A 24,167-nucleotide genomic window follows, 5' to 3' on the forward strand; every position below is an offset into this window, starting at 1 on the left:
ACCGAAACAAGCACAAGAACTTTACAAGATTTAGGAGATGGATAGAGTGTAAGTACATTAGACTTATAAATGTAAAATTAAACAAGGTTTGGGCTCATGTTGAGATTAATATGGAATGGAGAGCATAAGAAAGGATTTCAAAGGAATCTGATGAACTCAATCCTATGATCCAAATGCATTTCATATAGAAAGTACGATAGGTTGGAATCCTTTAAAATACATATAAAAATACTCGATCCAAAGAGTTCCTTTTTTTTTGAGAATTTCTCTACATTCATATCACGAAAAAATACAAAGTTGTTGACCCTTACAAGCACGGAGAAACACAAACATAAAGGACCAAGAACACCTAAAACACCTTAAGACCATCATAACCCATGAAGATCTCCAGAGCCCTGTGTCATCATCCCATAAACTTGAGAGAAGACCCCTGCAGCAGTAAGAACTACAACCAAGCGCAAGCAGGTCATCATCTTCGACCACGGTGCAATTGCCACCACGTTGCTTCCTCCTTCCTTGACACCAGCGCCGAGAAGGCATGGACACAAATCCAACACGCTTGCAGCAGCCGTCGCCATCTTTGGCTTTGAGTACCGCGAAAAGTGTCCCTTCCGGAAGGAAGGGAACTCGAGTCAACCGACCGGTCAAGCACCGCGGCCGAGCCATCCGACCGGACAAACCAGGAACTCCTTTCAACATCAGCGCCGAGGAAGAAGAAGAACAGTAGCAGCAAATCATACCGACAAGGAGGAAGAAGGGTCTTTGGCGTCACCACGTCGGACCGCCTCTTCCCCTCGCCACTAAGGCCGGCCGGAAGAAGCTGAAAAACATGACAGTCGCAAGCCACCAGAAGAACACAATACCTAAAAAGGAAGGCAGTGGTGCCATCTCCTTCCTCTCCCTCGCCACCACGGCCGGCCGAGGAGAAGGCAACAACATTAGCACTCCTCCGACTCCAGAACACACTCCGCAGACTCCATGGCAGGGTAGAAATTCGACCGTGCCCGAGGAATCCACCCTCCCCCGATCCGCAGATCTGAGAGGAAACCATGCCAGCAGCTCGCCGGCGCCGCCACAAGTGGCCTTGCCGAGATGGGGATCGAGCTCCAACATCCTTATTCCGACGCGATGTCGCCTCCACCATCTCGACACCGTCCAGAACACCACGCGAAGACTAGGTCGGGCGCTTCCCGGCGCAGCAGAGGAAGACCCCCCGCCGCCGCCACGCCACCGGGGCTTTGCCCGGCGGCGCCACCGGCGGCGCGACGGGAGGAGGGGGTGCGGTGGGGGCTAGGGTTGGGGTCGTGATGGAGGAGGTTCGTGTTGGTAAAGATGCTTAATGTGTCTTACCATCCCAAAATGTGTTTTGTTTGGGCGTTCGGACAATTTCTATACAATTGGGAGCGTGTGCCCACATCCACACACTAGTCATTTTAAAACAATCAATTTTAAAGGTCTAATCCAAATTTCATTCAAATTTTAGAAAAATATTTCATTGGAATATATATAAGAAATTCGAGGCGCGCCGTTCGTGATGCCTTCTGGTGGCCTTAGCACCAAAGACCGGTAGCAGGGCCAGCAGTACCAGCACCTCCGGTTATGCCACACAAAAGTTCCGGCAGTACTGAGACTGAGACTGTGGGTTCAGGCAACAGTCCACGACGATAGATTTTATCAAGGTTATAAATGGAAGGGTTCTTCTTCCCCAAGGGGTTACCTCTTTCATCTCTCTCCTCCATTGATGCCCGAAGCTCAATCTTGCAAATCGTCAAACCATTGTGACATAATCTCCTTGATACTTTGGGATTTTGTGTAGTAGGACTAGATCTAGGGTTTCCCCCTTGTATTCCTGTGTGGATATAGCTACCCTTTGACTCTTTGAAACTCAAAGGGAAAGGAGGTCAATATGGAGCTCAATCTAGGTGTTGTGAAGCTTTATGATCGTCGTTGGGAGCCTCCAATTAAATTATGGAGAGAGACCCAACCTTGTGTAAAGGTTTTGGTTAAAACCTTAAAGGTTACGACTTATTGGAGTGTGACCTCACCTTTGTGGCTTGTACACCGGAGAACAGAGTGAGGCTTGTATGGCGTTAGTTGGCCTCTGTGGCACCACACTCTTCGAACGTAGAGACACTTCTTTTAAAAAGGAAGGAATCATGGGAATCAACCCTTTGTATCTCCACGTGCTTCTCTGTCAGTTACTTCTATTCTTTATCATTCTTTATTATTTGTATCCAGTATCGTGTATACCTTGCCATATAGGATCGTCCACCTAGATTCATATGTAGAGCCTTACCTTGAGGAAAAGAACTAAAATTTGGTAGCGCCTATTCACCCCACCCTCACCCACCCCTCTAGTCACCTCGTATAACTTTACATCGCCTGATTTTTTTTTCAAACTTACAGCATCTCCATGGGGCGTTGGCAAGGAAGAAGTAACATGATTAATTTTTTGGGTGAAACATCGTACAACGCATATGCTCAAAAATATGTACATACATTCACTTATATGAATACACACACACATCCTACCGATGAGAGCGCCTCTTGGTGAGAATGATCCGATGGGTTTTTAGATTGACGAAGTTACCACATTGATCTTGCTATCCATTGCAATATCATCATTTCTAATAAATAAAAGTTTCACATTTTTATAAAAGGAAAATTAAAAAAAAGGATTCTAATAAATAAAAGTTTCACATTTTTATAAAAGGAAAATTAAAAAAAAAGGATTCTAATAAATAAAAGTTTCACATTTTTATAAAAGGAAAAATAAAAAAAAAAGGATTTGATCCCTGGTGGCCTCGGATACCACTGCGCTGCGTGCGTTGGTTCTCAAGTATAAATCAACTTTTTATTGAGAGTATAAATCAACTGCAAAGGGTGAAACTTGTGACAAAAGAGGCTGGGCTCGTACCCGGAACATGTCCTGCCCGTGCACGTCCACGTACGTGTGAGCGAAGCAAAAAACGGCGGCTTGCTTAATCACTCCCGGTGCCTACTCATCATAATTTAAGGTGAGGGTACAGAGGATTGGTCATCCAGTCAAGATGCCGCGTGCGCGCTGCAGATTCTGCTGTGTGCGCGCCTCTGCCAGCCCGCTCGCTCAGAGGCTACTCCCACTGATCGTAGTCGTACTGCCCGCTGCAGCGCTGCTCGGGCATCCGTAGGCGGAGCCATGGAAAATCACGACGAAAACTTGTCGGTTCTTTCCTGCGACCGGCCGGGGCCAGAGGTGACGGCGTCTACGTGCCGCTGATGGCGCTGGGTACCAACTGGGCTGAGTTCGCTGCATTGCTGCTGCCCTTTGCATTGCTAGACTTTGAAGTTACTGAAATGGGTACACCATAGCAGTTTGCTAACATGGTATGATGATTACCTGTTTGCAGATACTCGTTTTAGTTTTAGGTGTCGGCAAGGTTGTGTCATCTAATCGACACAAACCCGTATGAACATAAATTTATCTTCACAACAAATCATGCAAACTTCTTTGGAGTGTTTTAATATTTTTGCAGCGGCACACGCAGTAACCAGAAGCCAGTAACCATGACACGGCGAGAGATACTTTTTCCCTACATGGGGGGCAGCATAATCTACGAACTGGGCCTCCGCCTTCACCTTAGACGTTTTACAATTTCTAATGTTTGATATTTTTTCGATAAAAGATGCTTTATTACTTTAAGAAGAAATTACATCCAGCTTCTGCATAATCAGGATGCACACAGCCGTTTTGTTGTCTCAAATCAGAAAGGATAAATATAAAAACTAGGCGAGATACATATCGGAACGATGAATCATATGACGCCTAAGGTATAGGTGGGGCTTCTATCCGTAGACTATGCTGCCACCCATGTAGGAAAAAAGTATCCCTCGCCGTAGTCTCCAACCGTGTATAGACCTCCGTAAATAGGCCTCGGTTCTCCACTCGCTGAAGAGGTAACCACAAACGGAGAATACTTGTACATCTATTGATGACCCGCAACAAAGAGCAATTTTTGTCATTAAAGATCTTGTCATTTCTACATAGCCAAAGCGTCCAGATAACTGCTAGCGCCCCCACTCTAAGAAGCAACTTAAACCTTGAATCGATACCATGAAGCCAATTGTCAAAGACATTGGTGACACTAGTCGGAGGATACAGGGTAGACGCTACTTGGATGACTGACCATATAGATCTCGCGAACTGACACTGGAATAATAAGTGTTTGATGGTTTCCTCCTGATGACAAAAAACGCACCGTGTACTTCCATGCCAATTCCGCTTAACAAGATTGTCTTTGGTGAAGATAACCCCACGACGAAGATACCATCCAAAAATTTTGATTTTTAATGGTATCTTCATCTTCCAAATCTTCTTATTGTTATCGACTGGTAAATCAGAAAGAAGGATCGCATTGTAAGAAATATTTTGCAGAAAAAGTACCATCTACATGAAGATTCCATCTAAATTCGTCTGGTTCAGGCGATAAATGAATATCTCTGAGTCGGTGAATTAGGGTATTCCATGCCACAAGTATTTGTCAAAATAAAACCCGTCTGAACGTCACATTCGGAGGTGAGGTAGCCATTACAGAGGCAATGGTATCACCTTGGCAACGAGCAATCCTATACAGATCAGGATACTGTTCACTAAAGGGTGCATTGTCAAGCCAAGCATCTTCCCAGAACCGTATTTGTTCTCCATTCTAGATTGAGAAAGTACCATGGCGAAAAAAGACATTTTTTGTCGCCATAAGACCCGCCCAGAAGTGTGAATCCCCAGGTTTTCAAACCACTTGGGATAATGTGTTCGAGCCGACATACTTTCTCCGAAGAATAGTTTGCCAAATCCCATCCTCAGTAAGTAGCTTAAACAGCCATTTACCCAGTAGAGCTGAATTTTTGACCTCCAGGTCATGAACTCCAAGCCCTCCTTGATCTTTGGGACTAAAAACTATACTCCAATTAACCAGTCGATATTTCTTTTTCTCGTTGTCCCCTTGCCAAAAGAATCTGGATCGATAATAATCTAGTTTATGCGGAATTCCTTTCGGTAGAATGAAGAATGATAACATATACAGTACCATATTCATTAGTACCAAATTAATGAGTACCAATCTTCCTCCCAGGGACAACAATTTACCTTTCCAACTACTAAGGCGTTTTTGTAGTCTTTCTTCCACTAATTTCCATTCCGCGATTGTAAGTCTCCGATAATGAATCGAAATACCCAAATAATGGACAGGAAATTGGCCTTGCCCACAACCAAACAACTCTGTATACAGAGCCGTATCATTTTGGGCATCACCGAAACAGAACAATTCACTTTTATGGAAATTGATTTTCAATCCCGACAATTGCTCAAAAGTCGCCAGAATTAATTTCAGATTTTGAGCTTTTTCAAGATCATGATCCATAAACAGAATTGTATCGTCGGCATATTGAAGGATAGATAAACCGGCATCAACCAGATGTGGAATCACACCTTCAATCTGGTCATCAGACTTGGCTCGCTCTATGAGTATAGCCAGCATGTCCACTATAATGTTAAACAACATCGGTGATAACGGATCCCCTTGGCGTAACCCTTTTCGTGTTTGCAAATAGTGACCGGTGTCATCATTACCCTGGATTGCTACACTACCTCCATACACAAAATCATTTATTAGAGCGCGCCACTCTGGAGAAAAACCTTTCATCCTAAGTGTCTACTGTAGGAAAGACCACTTGACTTTATCATACGTTATAACATGAATTATAACATGAATTGCAACTGAGATTTAATGGGATCATCTGACTGAGAAGGAAGTTAGTACTCACTCGACTGAGAAATAGTCCCAATTTTTTTTTTTTGTGAGTACGGTTTCGTTTTTGTTTGAAGGAGTGACGAGACGAAAAAAACTCATTCTGGTTAGAGTTGATTCATGCGTGGAAGGTAGGTGGTGCAAGTAGAAGCAGAGGGGTGGCAATGCTGGGTGGATGCTGCCACGGCGCCACCAGGTGCAGTGACCCTGCTCCTCTCTGAATATTAACACAACACTTGTTAATATTATTACTGACTGCAAATGTTGCAGCGCTGCAGGTGGCAGCAGACAGAGAGAGCGAGAGAGGAGACAGGCAGATTCTGACAGCCCACGCAGATAGCCTGCGACCACCCACCCCACCTCCACACTCACTTCCGGCCGAGAAATATCGCAGGATTACACGTACTCCAACGAAGTGGTTTTATACACGTCGGTAGAGCACCAGATATTTGTACTGTTGGTCAGCAGTCACATGAGGGACGAGATGCGTATGCCCATCGTGTAGATCCCAACCAGGCTCCGTCCGTCTCCACCAGAGGAGACGCCATGGAAGGTACTGTGCATCTATGTACTGCTCGGTCATACGTACTGCCACACACTTCAGTACTATCACATTTTCACGCATGTATCAGGTACTGGTATGGGGTACTCCTCTAGCACGAAAACGATGGGTACCTGAACCCAACTGAGCTTGTGAAGGATGGTTTTCTATGACTAGGGCTCTAGGGTCGATGCTTTGGTCCGTGCGGTAGAGTAGTTGTAGGTTTGCTAGGTTGGGGGACAGGAGAGGCAGCGCCCATCTGCGAAGCCTGCAGCATGGCTGCTGCGCTCTTCTGCCTTTTGTTGCTGCGGTCTCTGACCCCCGCCAGCTTTACGGAAACTCATAAACAAAGGCAATGCCATGCCAATGCACCCTCTCTGTACAGTCGTCTCTCTCTGTCACTGTGCACACATGTGTGCCCGTTCAATTTCGATTCAAAGCCAAAGCTCGGAGGTACCTCCCTGACCAAAAGAAAAGCAAATGGTAAAAGAAGAAGATCATACGTGGTGTGTATGCGTGCGCCTGCTACTGACGGTCAAGTGTGACACAGCAGCTGGCCTGCCTGCAGAGGTTGCAGAGGCCAACCAAGTGTAGGCGACGAGGAGGAGACGTAAAGATGAGGAGAGCCGAGCGTACTACTCAACTTGCACACACGTACAAGCTTTTCGACACTGTTCGTGCATGCCGCTTCCCATTGCCGCTCCATGTGTTCCCACCCACCTTGCGTGTGCCTGCTTTCCTCCTTTTGCTACCGAACTTCAGACTTTTTTCTTTCTCACGTTGTTATTGTTCTGAGAAATATTAGTACTGTACTTGTGTCGTTAGTTCTATCACTTACACGTAACCTGCATGTAATGCATGGCTGCGTGCACTGTGCGTCTGTTACGTAGACATATAGTTTAGCTTGTCTCGGCAGTCCGAGCAGCCCGATGTAATCACGTAAACGGATCAAATATGTCCATTTCAGCCCGCAACCCAATTACCTGACGTAAAGTGATCGGACTATCCGCGCCAACGCATTCCTAGCATGAATTTTGGCTGGCAATGCGCGCACCAGCGCGTGTTCCCCTCATCTAACCCAGGAGTTCACCTTCCATGGAACCACCAAATTGTATCCCTCCCTCCCCTTGCAACCATAGAGCCACGACGACGCCTGCCCTGCCCATCGTCATTGCTGACATCGTCTATCGGGCCGCAGCTCGTTGGAGGTCATAATTGGTGCCATGGCCCTAGAGAGCAGTTGTCCGCATTGCTGTGGGACCCTATTCACCGCATGTCTATTCAGACCCACCCACCGACATCGACGCCCAATACATGTTCAACCAATTGTGAGGCCAATCTTAAGGTAGGAAAACCTAGTCCATTTGCCTTGGCGTTTGAGCCATGTGGACAAGCCATTGATTTTTCCTTGTTGGCCACGGATGGTCCTCAACAAGTTGAGAGAGTTCTTGTTCAACACCTTCATGGACAGCTCGTCGGACGAGGAGTCGGAGTTCATGATTGATGCGGCCCCTCCCTCATCCATGACCACACTGAGCGGCAAAAACTAGTGTATAAGGGCTCGAAGGGCCAATGCGGCATGCAATCGAGAGGCTAGCCACCACCGGCTCCAGCTGGATTACTTCTACCCCACGAAGCCGATCTTCACGGTGAACATGTTCCGGCTCTGCTTTTGGATGTCAAGAAACTTGTTCATGACTATTCTACGAGGCGTTAGGGACTACGAACCCTACTTCAGATGCAAGCCCCGATGCCACTAGTAAGCTAGACTTCACCTTTTACCGAATCTTACGCATATATTCGCAAGCTAGGGTTCAACCATTGAGGAGTGCTTCCATTTAATTGTTTACTATGTTTTCTATTTTTTTGCCCTACATTGCATGTGAATTATGTCGTTTATTTGGATGTAATAAAACTACAAAGCTTGCTAAATTTATTTGATTACAACATTATATTTTCATATACATATGAGGAAGTTGTATTTAAATGAGGCAAAATAAACTAAAATGGACCAGCCGGAGCAAAATGCGTTGGGCTGCTACGGAAAAATATGGACACATGATCATTTTCCTGTTCATGGTCCGTGGTAAACGGATCATACACATTTTAGGTCTGAGATGCGTCGAGCCTCGAGAGGCCCTAGACCAAACCTGAAATAAGAATCTGACGGGACAGAGACGTCCGGTCACGTACACACCCGAGCCAGGCTTAGGTTTGTACTTTTCCTTTCCTGATAGTACAAAACCAAAAGGTGATACTGTACCACTGTAGAAAATCTCAGGCACCGTGGACTAGTCTTTGCATCCACAGTATATGTAGGCCACACGGCCCGCCAAGTAATAAAAAGATGATCCATCTTATGAACTTAAGCAACACCATTATGAGGCGCCAAAAGTACCCTATCTGGAAGCTCTGTTCCATGCCTGCAGAGGTTAAGCGTAATGATTAAATTAGCCATCAAACATGGTTTTGCAGCGTTGCACACTTGCACTTGATCGGTCAAAGTAGAGGGGGAAAGAGAGGGCGTGGCGTGCCCACTGACACCAGCACTTGGGGCCCAGGTGCCAAGGCCTGCCTGCAGAGTGGGCCGGCCGGCCGGCCCCTGGGGGCTCAGATGAGCCAACCCACTACTGAACCAGCGATCAATGGCTATCAGACATCACACGCGCTGCTGACTGGTGAATGAATCCCCTGCGATGATGATGATGTGGCTTGACCCTTGAGAAAGAGAGCACAAAAGAATTGCTTGGTTTTAGGGGTATATCTTTTCTTGGTTCGTGTTGGGAACTCACCCAGAAGCTTGTCCGAAACTGAGTACTTTTTCTTGTTTTTGGTCTCCAATGCACCTGACCTGACCCTTCTTGTCTCTTTTCTGCAGGAAAAAAGAGGTGAGGTGATACTGATGAGTCCTGCCCGTCTTTTGGCTGTGACGGGGCAGGGGCGGCCAGGGATATGTTGCATGGACTCAGACTTGCAAAGCACTCTTTCGCAGGCCCCCAAGGATCCAGTGATAGGTCTGTTATCGTAAGTACAAGGTTTCTCACTGTCCCGGTCTTCTCTGCTCCTTTGACTATGTGTCATGCACTCATGTTATATGAAATAGTATTCAGGATAATATCGATTTGAAGACTGAAATGTAGAATAGTATATCTTCTTTTATTTCTATTGCATCAGGGGAGAGCAAATGTGTCCACAATGCAAGAGTGTACGTGAAAATGACAAATATGAGAATGTTTCGTTCCCCACCCACATTTAGCAAAATATGCATGGTAGACAAGCCAGCCAAATATGCTCAAACTTTTTTTCCAGAACGTGAAAAAACTTGCTTTGCTGCTTTAATTCCGAAAAAATACGTTGGAATTTGAGTTTTCTTTAACACATGATTCGAGCATGCCTCGTTTTATTGTCTGGCCAAAAGCAACCAGTACCCTTTGCTCTTCGCAAATCTCATCTTCATTCCCACGGTGTGAGAAGAGAAGGTTGCTCCACGGTAATCGCTTGAACCGCGGTCATTGAACAACATCTCCTCTAGGTAGGGTTTCTGTTTTGCACCTAAAGGGGTATTTGCAATTGATCTTTGTGTTTGAGTTTGCCAAGTTTAAAGTTTGAGGAGAGAGATTGTACTGCAGCAAAGGCGGTTAGAAAACCGCAAAGTCACCATCAAATCTTCCTCAGCAGCTGCCGGCCCCAAACCCTGCACTTTGATCCTCCCAATCCCTGCTGCCGCCCGGTATTAATTTCCCCCACCCACAAAGAGAAGAAGAAGGACGAACGAAGCGCGCTATGATCTATCCTGACCTATCATCGGCGCCGAGAGCAGCACGCAGTGATGCTAGTCGCACATGCCGTGTCCCCAACGCGAGCGAGCGAGTGTTGGACGGCGAAGGCGGCTTGTCCGTCCACCAGGTCACTGCAAGCACGCAGGATGAGTCAACAACGGGGTCACAACAGAACAGGCAACCCTGCAAGTCGCACGGCCAGTGTAAATGTAAGGCTTGGCGTCAGTGAGATTCAGTGTCACAGGTGCATGTCATACGCGCTGCAGTACGCTTCTCTCTCTACTACTATCTCAGATCTCTGTGCGGCTGCAGCGTGCACGGGGCTGGCCACTGGCGCGGATGCATGCATGCGCGCCTTCCCGGTCAGTGTGTGCTGCTTGTCATGGGTTTTGCCGGCCGGCCGGACGGCAGCCGCAGCAGCGTGGTAAATGGGAGATGCCCTGGGTAGGTAGCTGGAGGTGGCGCCTCCGGATCCCCATCGTTTCTAGACGACGAACTGGCATCGTCAGCGGCGATCAGCAAAACGAGCCACGACGGAGTGGGGCGGCGGAGTTTCTTCAGTGCGGCAGGACCTGGACACGCGCAGGCACTCAGACTGAGGCAGCATGAGGGGTCGGACCAGCATCGTGCAGACTGGAGGAACAGTGTGCGTGCACTACGGCGGAACCGCTCCCACACAATAACTGCTGCGCGTTCAGGTCGGCCATGCTGGCCGGATCCGGGGGAGGCCGGCGGTCAAGGCTCAAGACCTTCCCGTTGGATCGAACCGGCGCAGGGCCTACATGGGTCCAGACCATGGTCGAGTCGAGGATGACACGATCAGCGTTCCTCGATCGTGGAACGTCGAGATCGGTTCACGTGTGGTGTGCCCTGCTGGTACTTACACGTGAAACACAGCCGCGTAGTGTGTTTTCGGCATTCCACGGACAACACGTACCGTCTGATGCCACAAACCGGTGCCCTGTAGTGGCACAGATCCGTAACGCTGGCTGCACTGCATGGTGGGAGGCGAGGGGCAGACGCTCCGGCGGTAGTGGCATCAGGGGGCAGCGCCGCAGCGTCTTTCCTGCCATGCCTGCCTGGCCGATGGTACGTGTGCGTACCACCACACCGCATGGCGCCACTGCCGAGCGGCACATGCAGCTGCGATGGGGCGGTCAGAAAGGCTGCAGGCAAAGCAGACGAGACGACCACCGGTTTCAAAGCGCTATACTACTTGTGGCAGGCACATTCACTGCTACCGCCCCACGGCCAAGGATCTTTCCCTGCACACGCGACCCCACTTTGCGTTGCGTTGCAGACTCCGTCACTGTTGCCGCTCTTCTATCATCTACCAGCTTGGGTTGTTCATCAAAAACAAAGTCCAAATCAGCCTTCTTCCCGGCCTGACTTCAGGGTCCAAATCAGCCTTCTTCCCGGCCTGACTTCAGGGTCCAAATCAGCCTTCTTCCCGGCCTGACTTTAGGGTCCAAATCAGTCTGCCATGCCCGACCTGCAGGACGGTACACTTAGGTTAAGACAGGGCAGGCGCCGTGTAGCTGCAGCTACACGACTCGAGGCACACCTTTCTAGACCTTCTCACTTTGACTATAACAGTACAAATTGCGGCTATCCATCCCAGTAACCAGCACGCTGTAAAAACATGGCCTACTGCTACAACTAAAATCAGCAATGATGGTCGTCCCAGCAGCAATAGTCCGCACAACCTGCAGCTGCGACCTAATGTGTCGTCAGCAAATTAACTTCGGCTACAAAGGAAGCCATTCGAACTTTATCATGACATGTCCTGCAAATACACTGTCAATGTTCTCACTGCATGGGGACAAGGCGAAGCAGGACAGTCAGAATATCTAACAAGAGTTGTTGAGACTAGTAATATCCAGCTTCCTGCTACAGGAGTCTTGAGCAAAACAGTCATGGTTTTTCAAAGTCCCATGTACGAGTATATCACACTTACAACTGTTTGTACACGAAATGCCACGCTGCAAAACTGAGATACAGAGTCCTTTGACATTGCATCACTTCTACTCTAATATATTCTTAAATAACAGTTTTCTTCCTCTCTTTTTTTTCCTCCCCTTATAGGAACTACAAGCTGCACCGCATGGACCATTGGCATACATGCATTGTATGATGAACAAACCAGAGGTTTTTTTCTGTGGCAAGTGCTACTGCCTACAAAATCTTTTCATGGAGTAGCACAGCCAAGCAACAACTAATTTACAACAGCAGCCCGAGGGGCAGCTTCTGGTTTAACATTACCTGGATCCCAATAATCTATAACTTCGCCAACAGTATATGGGTTGTCCGACCTTGCAGCTTCTAACCCACTATGAGCTGCCCAAAGGCAGTTCATATTTTTCTACGACCATATGTACAGTTGAGCTCAACGTCGAAAAGCTGTAGCACAAACGGATACATCAGATTTTTTCTCAAGATGTACAGTTTTAAAAAGCACTGATACAACATAATTTGACTAAATCATCCATGCAGACATGCAGTACTCTTTAACCTTTAAAGCTGGTAAAAAAGACAGTTGACTACAGATTCGGAAAAGCGATAAAGCTGATAAGGCAAATGTTACCACAGGGAATTTTCTGTCACCTGATTGAAAACATAGGATCTATGTTTTCGGGTGGATCAAAAGTCACAACCAAAGATACAAACCTAATAAAGTTATGGTCCTCTACTTAAGGGCTAAGGAAAATACCCCAAGTGCATGTAACCATTGTTTTGCGAGCAGGAAAAGAAGTGATACATCGTAGTACAAAGAGCAAAGGTAAGTTTTTGCACCTTGGAAAAATCATGTCGCTGATGACATAGTCAAGCCATTAAGAGAGACTCAGTCCTTCTGATAAAAGGAGAGGACTAGGTCGGTATGTACCGAGAACAATTGTGTGTCTACAAACAGCTGCCAACAAAAAAGAATGAACTGTGAGTATATGTTTTCATCATAAATATAATACGTAAGGTGACAAAATGGATTCCTGAACAAGATGTATAAACTCGAGATTGCTTAAACTGAGAATCAGGATCTCCAACTTTTTTCCAACTGTGGCACTCAAACTACATTGAAGATAATTTTTTAAAAAAAGGAAGGTCGCAATTTACCTTCATAAAGGGCCTATCCCGGGTTGGAAAAGAACCGATGAAGCTCTCTCTTAAAATTAATGAAACCTGTGTAAACAAAGCAGAAACCATTCAGCAGTTAGGAAGTTCAAAGCAAGTTAGCAACCAATACTCTACACATAGTGACATTTAGAATCTGGTAATTATTTTATGTCAACAACAGACTAAATTAGTAACGAGTGTGCTACACTTGCACACAGCTGCTGATAAGTTCCCTTAGTAACACTGGACCAAAAAACAATTTGCCCAACAAATAAATGGTACACGAGAATATCCAGACTGCATTTTGATAACATACCTTGTCATTGTTGGATTGCACATTGGTAATCGTGTGAGATCTTAGGTTGGAGCACAGAGAATCAAGATAGGATCTAAGCACTGCCAAGAAACCTTTGGCCGCTTCGACCTGCATGCTCAGAAGTTCAGAATCATGTTAAAGCCTTGAACTAAACTGTAAGTTCACACCTACAGAAATAAGGGATCCCAATGAACTGCGACTACTATGAAAACAAGGCCAGTCCTTAATGAAAATCGGTTGGGATATGTTATAGTACTTGAAATACCAGGCAGAGTAACAACAGTTCTTATGCAATAACCCAAAGAAGTTAGATAACTATGAAGGCGGAACACAATTATCTGAACAATAGCAAAATGCATTCTCGGAACTTCAATAAACATTCAAAATAAGATAAAGGCAAACCACAAACCTGGGCGTCTGTGCATTCATAGACAGGGCGTTTTCTTGCGAGATAACTTTCTCCCACAAGTCTTGAATGATACGGGCGCAAATTAGAAAGCAACTCTCTCTGTTGCGGAAGTTGCGGGAGTGAAGCAGATTTAATCTACATCAGCCATGAATTTGTTCATCAGTAATAGCTTTTTGCATTATTCAAATCATTAATGAACCTATGATACTAAAGCATTTGATGTTTTTAAAAATGATACTGCAAGCACATCTCATCTCATGATGCACAACTCTAATCAACAAGCTTTGTAAAATGAACTAGAAACCAAACACTGATAACAACACTGCTGTGTGCATAATTTATCTCCAGAAAGTAACAGGGCACCGCAGGTAAATAGAAGGTAATACACTTTGCAGGCACCTGATTCTTGTTGGCATCAATAATGACGGCATTTGCTAGCCTGGATTGCAGATCAGATGTTTTCTGTACACCAACCTAAACATGACATTGTCTGTTAGTTGTGGATCAGAATGTTAAATTAACTCGATTAAAATTGATGGTGACATGCCAAATCACAATCAAATGGTCAAATATACAGATCACTAACTCCCACCAGGAAGTTTATAGGTTAAAAAAAATATCACTACCATTTCTCCATTATTCTCTCTACTTCAATCAAAACAAACAAAAATGCCAATTAGCCCAGGAACTCACAATGTATGGAACAGGCGCATCCAGAAAATCGAGCATGTCATTTGGCAAAACCTGGATGCAATGATGCAGAGTTCACAAGAGTTAAGCTTTAATATATTGCCTAGCCATGAGTTCACTAGAAAGGAAGAAAATAAGTACCGGTATGAGTAGACTTTGCCACTGGTATGGTCGTATTAGAGGTATCATGGACAAAACTGAAGCCGAAAGCATTCCCTGGTCATCAGAAAATTGTCAGAGCTTTACAACAACGTTCATCAATGTTGAATTCTTGCTTTTCACCAGCAAACAGCTAAATATACTCTACTGAATATTATTTGAAGCAAAACAATGAATACATAAGTTAAGGTTGGCACCCGAGGATTCAGTTAGCCATGGAAAGTGAAAGACAAAGGTGGATGTAAAGCATATGACATGATTGAAAGATCCATGAATAAGGTTTATACTGGTTACTAGGGGGCATTAACTGATCCCATTGAAAATATGGCGAAGTGTTTGACAAAGTCAAACTTCATGTTTATCTTGTTGTTTAGCAAATTCTCTTCTTGTAACTAGTTGCTCTATGAGAATTTATCTTCATTACAGAGGCAAAGTAAATGAGAAAAAGAAAGCTGGTAAAAGCCAAGCATATAGAGATGAGATATATGAAACATTGTTCAATTATCCAACATGCAATGGTTAGTCTTGTTCAAATGGTAAGGGGTAGTTGCTAGAGTTGCTGTAGCTAATGCACACGCAATTAAGCAGAAGATACTGCGGTAATCTTAATGTTCTTTATTAAATAATAACTCATGTATGATTGTTCTATTGTTGTAACAGAAAATGATAAGCTAAGTCATAGGTAAATTTTAACTAGTGTGTATAATATAAATACAAAACAGAATTTTGAAGGCCAGAACATTGTTAGGCTCGGATCAATACCAAATTAGAACAGACAATAACAATCTGTTTCTCCAGGAGCGCTGCAGCAAAAAGTGACATGACCTGCCAACAAAATAAATTCAAAGTTTGTAATTGCAGGTAAGTGTCGATCACAAGCCATTTAAGGACAGAATAAGTTTTTACTAAATTATATTTTTTATTATTATTAACTTGGTCAAACTTAGATGCCGACTTTTGACAAAAATTTATTTTGGAACGGAGGGAGAAGGAATTAATTTCTTGACAGGGGCGCTTTCATATTCTACAAATTTTGATGTGTGTTTCCAACAACAGTTTCAAGCAACTAGAGGGATAGAAGGATCAATAGGTCTTTCCCAAATGAGCTATATCATCTCAGGACATGTTTGGATTGTGGTCAAAAGCTACCCTACCAACATTTTGGTCATAGCCAAAATTTTGGTTCATTTTTGGACGATGGACAATATTTTGGCATGCCAATACTCCTTTATCCACTCTAGTTAACCTGATCCAGAATTTTGGCAACGCAAACTTGGGCTAAAACCCTAAAACAAAAACGCCGTAAGTTATGGGTACTTACATGTTCCAACCTGAGGCATCCACATAGGGATGCAACAGCCCATGTGGATAAAGCAGTCGATTCCTCCTCAGCATAGAGTGCATTGCGCATCTGAAAAAGGGGTAGATTTGTCACAAGCATATTAGTATATTCTTATATTTCCTCATGCTATATATAATAGATGTAGTTCATCAGTCATCACACCAAGTAGGTCAACACCAAATGCATATTCTGGCAATGCATCAGATGAATTACCTCAGCCACCTCTAAGCTTGTATCACGCGACCGGAGATCAATAGTCGACCCAGCAAGATGAAGAGCGGTTTCACCTGGCCGGTGAAACTTCAAAGAATGTAAGTGCTCCAACGGATGAAAATTAAGTGATGAACCCCTGGTCGGACACTGCAACTGGTAGTACTGGCAGACGACTTGCAGAGATCCATATTTTTTTGCCTGGAGGAAACATCGGGTCACACAACAAATCCACAAGAAGAGAAGCTGAGCAAAAAAAAAAAGCATAACTTCATGCATACAGAACCTTAGCCCATTGCAATATACTGTTGTGCCCAACTACATCCCCATGTCCGATAGAAGATGGCTCCTCCAAATCCATGTCATGGGTATCATTTCTCGAATTTATGCTTTCAGAAGGAGAATCTTGGGAACTGCAGACAATAGTGGAAACCGCTTACGAATCTAATCAGGGGCTGATGTCCACATAAAATGAAGTTTGAAAACAAGTTGAAGTCATGCTTCACAGTCACATTGTGCCAACAGTTAATACCAGACATAACAAGTGGATCTGAGGCGAAGGTATTGGAATTAAGAATGTCTTATGAATCTAATAAGGGGCTGATGCTCACGTAAAATGAAGTATCAGAACACGTTTAAGTCATGCTTCGCAGACACAATGTGTCGACAGTAAGTAACAGACATAACAAGAGGATCTGAGTCAAGGGTATCAGAATTGAGTACAGCATAAAGTTGATTGAATGATTCTGTCAGTATCTGGTTATATGTCAAGTGTTATTAGCAACATTTGGGTTAAGACTGGGATGATTGTTATATCAATGAACAAACTAAGAGAATCTACCTAGCAAAATTAAGGTTTTAAGCGCGATGAGGAAAATCCCCAGCTTGCTAGAACCTAAGTATCATAACCATACCTTGGAGGCGATTCAGAACCTTCACTAAGGCGTGACCGTATAAGCGGCAAAATAGTATCATTGACAAAGATATCAAGTTCTCCATCATACACAATTTCATGAGAAAAATCCCAATTTTTCTCAGTGTCAGATTCATTTGGAATAACAGGTGTAGAATCCAGTTCGTGGGTCTTGACTCCAGATACATCAGTCGTTGCATCGTCTGAAACATTCAAATTTTTCTCGGCATCGGATTCATTCGGAACAACAGGTATAGAATTCAGTTCATGTGTCTTAACTCCAGACATATCAGTCGTTGTATCGTCTGAAACACAATTGTCAGGCTCTTCTGCAGTATATGAAACACAATTGTCAGGCTCTTCTGCAGTATCACACTGAGTAGCCGTTCCTGTGGCAAGATCATTCTGTCCTTCGAGAGGAGAACCACTTTCCTGTTGGCCTTCTTGGGAGATGAAGTCCAGTTGGTTCTCCCTACACCCAGAACTGCTGTCTGTGTCGGACAGCTGCTTAGAAACATCCATATTTGGTTCGGAGGATATTTCTACTATCGTACCATCAAAATACAGTTTCTGTCCTACAACTTCAGTGCCTTCACGACTATTATCATCCTCACATATTTCCTCCGGTGATAACGAATTTAGCATGCTAACACCATCCGTGAGCCATTCAAGTCGTTCTTCCATAAGAATACTGCATAAGAAATACAGCAGACACTTATGGTTATGGGAGGCAGATGAAAAGGGTAGACTATTAATATTGAGTGTGATAGCATCAACAACACACACAAACACAGTAATGTTTGACAAAGACTAAGAGGCTAAGACAAATCAAACCAATCATGCAGGCTTCTGGATGTAACTTTTTTTTCTCGAACACACGCCTAGACGTGTGTCTTTGTATATTAGAAGAATACCGTCAAGATGACGGGAAAGTTACAGCGTTGGTAGCAAGGCTACAGCAGAAGGCAAAAGAAAAAAAAACAAAGAAACAAGAGAAGAACACAAGAGAGAACAAAACAAAATATATACAAGGGTAACATTCTGTTAGCCTGCAATGTTTGCTCAGGTAGCTTCTGGATGTAACCTTATAATACAGTAAAACAGAAACTTCACATGAGTGACTTCCAAAGTAAGACCTTGAAGAACTTTGAATTGAGAATCACATGGAGAAAGTAAGTACACAAGAAAACACATATAAATGCAAAGCACATCAACAAATGAAAAATTTAGATACTGTAACTAGAAGACTAGAAAGTACTATACAAAATCCAAACCAGATGTACTAGTTGCATGGACGGAACTATACTATTATAACCAAGAGAAGAAAATCAACGTGTAAAGATCATCAATGGAACAGAAAGCTCTCGGATTAAGGACTAAAAAAGGCAGGTGAATTGAATAACTTGCAAACGATTTGTTTTGAATAAAAGCATAATTACATTTCCATTTCTACCATCCCACGAAATTTGACAAAGTAAGAGACTTAAACTGAAAAGAGAACTTCAGATATTAATAAGAACCATTAAGATAACAGGAGAAGGTGGTGAGCACGCTACCTCTGTAGCACCCCAAAATGCAGTTCAAAGAATGGCAGCCTAGACAGGATGCAATAACATCTGGGTGTGGTTACTACATAACGACTGAGGCGTGGAAATACAGGCTTTTCATTCGTTAGCATCGAAACTAGCTTTGAAGGTCTCTGTACAATCTCTTCAACCAATACACAACATCCATATAATGTAGGGTCATCGGCAACCTGCAATCTCTCAATGCTCAGCGCCCTCATACAGTGAATGGGTACAAAAGAAGAAATATGTAAATATACCTGTAACCGGAACACAAAAGATTGATTGCTTTCTTTGAGCTGTTCCTGAAATACGCAACAAAAAATGTCTAAGATTCACAACAAAAACCTTGAATAGACTAGGTTAAGCTTGCTTATGAGTAAACATGGACTCTGACAAACTGTAAATCTTGTGCATAGTTCGCAATGTGGTTTCAGGAGTAATTATGAGACTTGTCGAGTAAATAGGTATAAACTCACTGAAGAATAAAACACAAACTGAGTTGAGAAACAGCTACCTGCCCTAGGAGGATTTCGTTCAGCTCACTGAATGAAGGAGTCCGTTCAACAGCATTAACCTAATACAAATGTAAATATAGGTAAAATATTTGGTGAGAAGTGTTTATATGATCTTCTCTAAAAGCTTAGCTCACAATGAAGAAACATAGATGGCATGACCCTAGTTTAAGTCATGGAATCAGGATATGGACCATATTCAGCCCACAAAAGTTTGAACTTACAGATTTGCCCCCAACAGAAACTAAATTATATGTCACTGAGATTTTCAAGACTTTTTGTAGGAGAGCACTGAAGCACGCAAGTAAGATCCGATATAGACAACATTGTAATGGAGCCTACAAAAATTGTGTGGGTCGGCGGGGGAATGACCATTACTGAAACTTGAAAGCCTTAGCATATGAAAGCCTTAATGACCAATTCTAGTTTCACTGCTGTTATTGACTAAATCTCGTGGTACTGGCATACTGCTCATTCTGATTGCGTAGTTACTTGCCACTGCTGACATGTCATTGTATTTCAGAAATAGTCCAAATGATTGCATGGACCACAGCCCATAGAGAGATTTTGGGCCTTCAAACCGTCCAATGGACCCCTTGAAGAGATTTTTGAGGATGATATTGCATATGTGGTGGGCGTGGAGACAACTAGGCTGGTGACTCAGCATAGGGTGACATGCCAACAAGTTATGCGAACTAACTTTTTTTACTTTCTCATCTGTCTTCTTTTCCACTTATCCCCCTTTATTTCCTACACATGGAGTGCTGTATATTTTTTCCTTGTCTTATAATTTGCAATACGGCTGGTAATTTACAGTATTGTGATCTGACCCAAAGCAGCATAACATTATTTAAGCACAGTACAACAAAGTATTACCTATATATGAAGCCCCACAAAAATTAGTAAAAAACAAAGTCAAAAAAAAATTGTTGCAAACTATTACTACAGAGAATTACTAAGTATCAGTGTTATGTAGTTCAAATGTGACAAACCTGTGCACCTCCAGGAAGGCAGAACGAGACGATATCCTTGTACTTGAGTGGAAGAGATCTTTCCGGAGGGTATGTAAAAAGAACCTAAGGACAAGAAAATAAGTAGCAAAAGGTTTATTCTGGAAATAAAACCAAGGAGAGAAGAAATGGAAGTTCAGAAGCATGGAGGAAGGCAGCAATATGACCGTCTCTTTTCAAAAAAAAAAAATTTGCAGGGTTGTTAACATGAACCAATAGATGAGGTGAGTGATAACCTGAGGTTCCAAATTTGATACGGCGTGAACTTGGTGGTGGTTGTTGCCAAATATATTTCTGGATTTCTTTGCATCATCATCGTTTCTCCCTAGAGCGATGTTTTCTAACTCATGGATATCTGCCTGAGGAGGAAGCCCCACAATCACTATGCTCTCAAAAATATGTGATGGTTCTTTGATGCACCGATTGCCCTGTTCCAAAAAAAAAAGGACCATGCTCTCAACATTTGCCACAAGTTACCAGCCCTGCCAGATTCAAAATGCTAGGCCTTTTCAACAAGGAGCAGTCGGCCAAATAACTATCTATTGCACTTAGGTTGGAATTTTGAGAAGAATCCTGAACAAACAAATCGTGTGTCAAGCATAAATAGATACTTCTACTCTTGTGTAGAAGGTACTAATCATCAGTAATTCTCCTTGATATAAATTTATGAGACCACTTCAGCAGATGACTAACAAGAATATACCAACAACAGAATAGCTCTCACAACTCATAAGTCAACTGGTGTAAACCTCTGACCCAAGCACGACAAATTATACATAATCAATTCTAAGTAATTTAGCAATAATTGACTGCCGGATAGGCTCCTGAGAAAAGTGAAGTGCCAAATTTTTTTTTTTAAAAAAAAACAGTAATAGGAGTCCACAGGTCCCAAACAAATAACTTCCTCTGATATTGTACTCTCACAGACGACATTACATGATTGTAGATATTGGAAAGAACAATGTTAATCAGTTTATCAAATACATACTGTTAAATAATGAAATGGCGGCGACAACACCAAAACAAATAGTTAGTCTGGACACTAGAGCAACATAGATTGCAAAACAAATGTCACTTATGCTGTGTTTGGTTGCAATGAATTGGGCTCTGAATTGAGAAATCTGGAATTGAGGATCCAATTCTACTGTTTGGATGTGCTAGATATTGGTGTGTGGAATTGTTGCCCAATTCTAAGCAGAGGCCCGCGCGGGGCAACTTTAGCTGTGGCCCAATTCAGAGCTCTCGACCTCCGTATTCGCTCGGAATCGAGCGACGGGTCGCTCTCCCGAAAAAAGAACGAGCTCTCGCGACTCCTGCTCCGTTCCCGTCGTCGCCACCAGGAACCTTGCCGCCAGGTACGTCGCCGCCCACCCTCTCTCCCTCCGTCCCAACTCCTAGTCTAGTCTATGTGAACTGCAAGCATGAGTATTACGGTTGAATGATAGCTGCAACTGAAGATACTTTTAGTTTGTCACTAAACAACAATACAAAATAAATGTGGTTTTGTTTTCATACCTATTAGTTTAAAAAGCAAGGTACCATATCAATGATTAGTATTACAGCTCTGGCTAAGAACCTTAGCTAACCAGCAGAGTATACCCCACATTTCCACAGAAAGTAGAGCACAATAGATAGACATGAATTCAACATAGGTAGAGAGGGACATACCAATGACTTGAGCTGGAACCTCGACCACTGCCGCTTGTGTGTAGTGAGAATTTCTGGATTGTACGTTCCAGACACTTCAGGTGAATTTGAAAACCCTTTCATGATTTTCGAAAATTGCTGCTGCAGCTTCCGCATCGGGCTGCCGCTCTCTTCTCCAGAGGAATAGACCACAGATGGCCGTGTCGACTGCACGGTGGCAGCTGAAGCAGCAGAAATAAATGCTTTCGCAACCTCTTCAGTTGTTTGCATCAGGTGCGCCGCGTTGAATTTGATCCCTTCGGACTCGTCATTCTGGTTCACCATCCTAAATGCCTTTCACTCCTGCAAGCATAATCGTTTCATTAGTTTCATTGAGAGCACACATCCATCCACACAGCATCAGGAAGTAAGCATTATACAACGGAAGCAGTTATAATCACATTGGGTTTAGCTTCTTTTAGATAACTTGATGTTTTGCTGTCTACGTTTCTCTTTATATATTTCTCACGCTCACGAATGATATGAAAGGTATCCCACGGGAGAAGGGAAGTACGAGATGAAAGGCGAGAGGAGAGCAATTGCATAAGATAACCTGTCTGCATTCATCCCAATACTTGTAGTGAACTAACTACTTTCCACATCATCCTGAAAATAATCACAAGCATATCAACGGCAGACAGAGCCCTCAGCCATGTCTAGCAAAATTTGACTGGACTGAAGCTATCACCCACAGAAACTAGGGGTTTTCAATCCTAAAAGAACTTATAATCGCATTGGGTCCAGCTGCTTTTAGATAACTGGATCTTTGGCTATCTATACTTGTCCTCACTTTTATTGTGACGCTCACAAATGATATGAAAGGTATCACCAGAAAACTAAATACAACAATTGGATAAGATAACTTGACTGCATTTCATCTCAATATTCAGAAAAGTAATAAACTAACTCATCTCCACATCATCCATAAAATAAGCAGAAGCACATCAGCCGCAGGCCGAGCCCTCAGCTGTGGCTAGCAAAAGGTGAGGAGCATCCCAGTATGATCATGACCCAGCTGTAGCACCTTCCCAACAAGTAATCCATGTTCCTCAGCTCCGAATTAGCTGGACTGGACCTATCTGTGTTTTTCCAATCCTATATGTAAGAGGAGCACACGTAAACTGGTGACACCTACCTGGTACAGGGCAACAAATCAGCTTGCATCTCACTCTACCATCCAGCAAGAAAGGGAAAGCTATCTACTAACAAAACTGTCTGTACTTTGCATAACGGAAAAGCGCTCCACTGGGCTAACAAGTCACTTTTCCGGCGGTATCAACCAAGTCACTAACAGTCCAAGAGCATACGGCGGAATCTGAAAAGCAGCATCTGGAATCAGAGAATCCCACATAATCCAATAGTACCAGAATTATTGACCTCTCTGTTTCCTTAAGACTGCCATCGATTTCTCTACCTAGGAATCGCACAAGACCACCCACCCGATCTCCGGGTTTGACCTCGGGGTCGCCCAGATAGTCGACCGAAATTGGGTCGTGTTTGACCCCCGGCCGCTCCGAAGTCCAGACCCCTCCCGCCGCGGCAAGCGAGAGGCAATCGGCGGCGCGTAGAGGCTAGCGGGGATTGGGCGGCCAGGACGGCAGGCAGATGGTTCCGGAAACTGACAGCAGAGACTCCGCCGAAGGATCGACGAAAACGGCCGGAAAAGAAAAGATCCGGGCTAGGGGATAGGGGAATCGGCACCTGGTGTGGGCGCCGCCGCGGCGGGGGGTCTCGGAAGGTTGGGCCGGCGCGCCTCGTCGCTGATCCCCTTGCTGGTGGTGGTGCTGTGTGCGCCGCCGCCGCCTGAATGGACCGGCCGGTCTTCCCTGTCCTGGCCTGGGCTGCCTACTTCCTTTTCCGCGTGCGGGTTAATGGATCCGTTGTTATGGCATGGGAGAGAGAGTTTAAGTGGCCTCCTGATTTGGTTTGTTTTTGGTTTGGTTTGGGCAGATTTCGAAAGCGAGCTTGTCGTGCCCGACTGGGACTCTCGCTGCTGGCGCAAACGAACTGGGCCCCACCACCTCTCGCTGCCTGTGGGGCCAGGGAAGCGTCGGGGTTGACCCCATGATGGCCGTGTGGCATGCGTGTGTGTCGCTCGCCGCCACATCATCGTTTTGGAAGGCGTGGACACCACTGGG

At 44.3% G+C, this 24,167-nt stretch overlaps 1 protein-coding gene across 1 annotated transcript; it reads right to left on the reverse strand.

The window, feature by feature from the left end:
- Positions 1-12,004: 12,004 nt before the first annotated feature.
- Positions 12,005-23,901, reverse strand: LOC127305764 (uncharacterized). Its single transcript, XM_051336291.2, has 20 exons — positions 23,731-23,901; positions 22,012-22,332; positions 20,580-20,771; positions 20,326-20,409; positions 19,336-19,395; positions 19,079-19,123; positions 18,810-19,009; positions 17,255-17,944; positions 16,627-16,753; positions 16,344-16,541; positions 16,110-16,199; positions 15,551-15,613; positions 14,771-14,845; positions 14,633-14,683; positions 14,339-14,413; positions 13,940-14,074; positions 13,531-13,638; positions 13,215-13,280; positions 12,897-13,014; positions 12,005-12,503 (listed from the first exon to the last, which is right to left on the reverse strand). The coding sequence occupies exons 2-19, from the start codon at positions 22,312-22,314 to the stop codon at positions 12,946-12,948; spliced, it is 2,631 nt and encodes an 876-aa protein (XP_051192251.1). The 5' UTR covers positions 22,315-22,332; positions 23,731-23,901; the 3' UTR covers positions 12,005-12,503; positions 12,897-12,945.
- Positions 23,902-24,167: the final 266 nt, after the last annotated feature.

This window comes from Lolium perenne, chromosome 6 (genome assembly GCF_019359855.2).
Source record: "Lolium perenne isolate Kyuss_39 chromosome 6, Kyuss_2.0, whole genome shotgun sequence".
In the NCBI taxonomy this organism is placed as follows: Eukaryota; Viridiplantae; Streptophyta; class Magnoliopsida; order Poales; family Poaceae; genus Lolium; species Lolium perenne.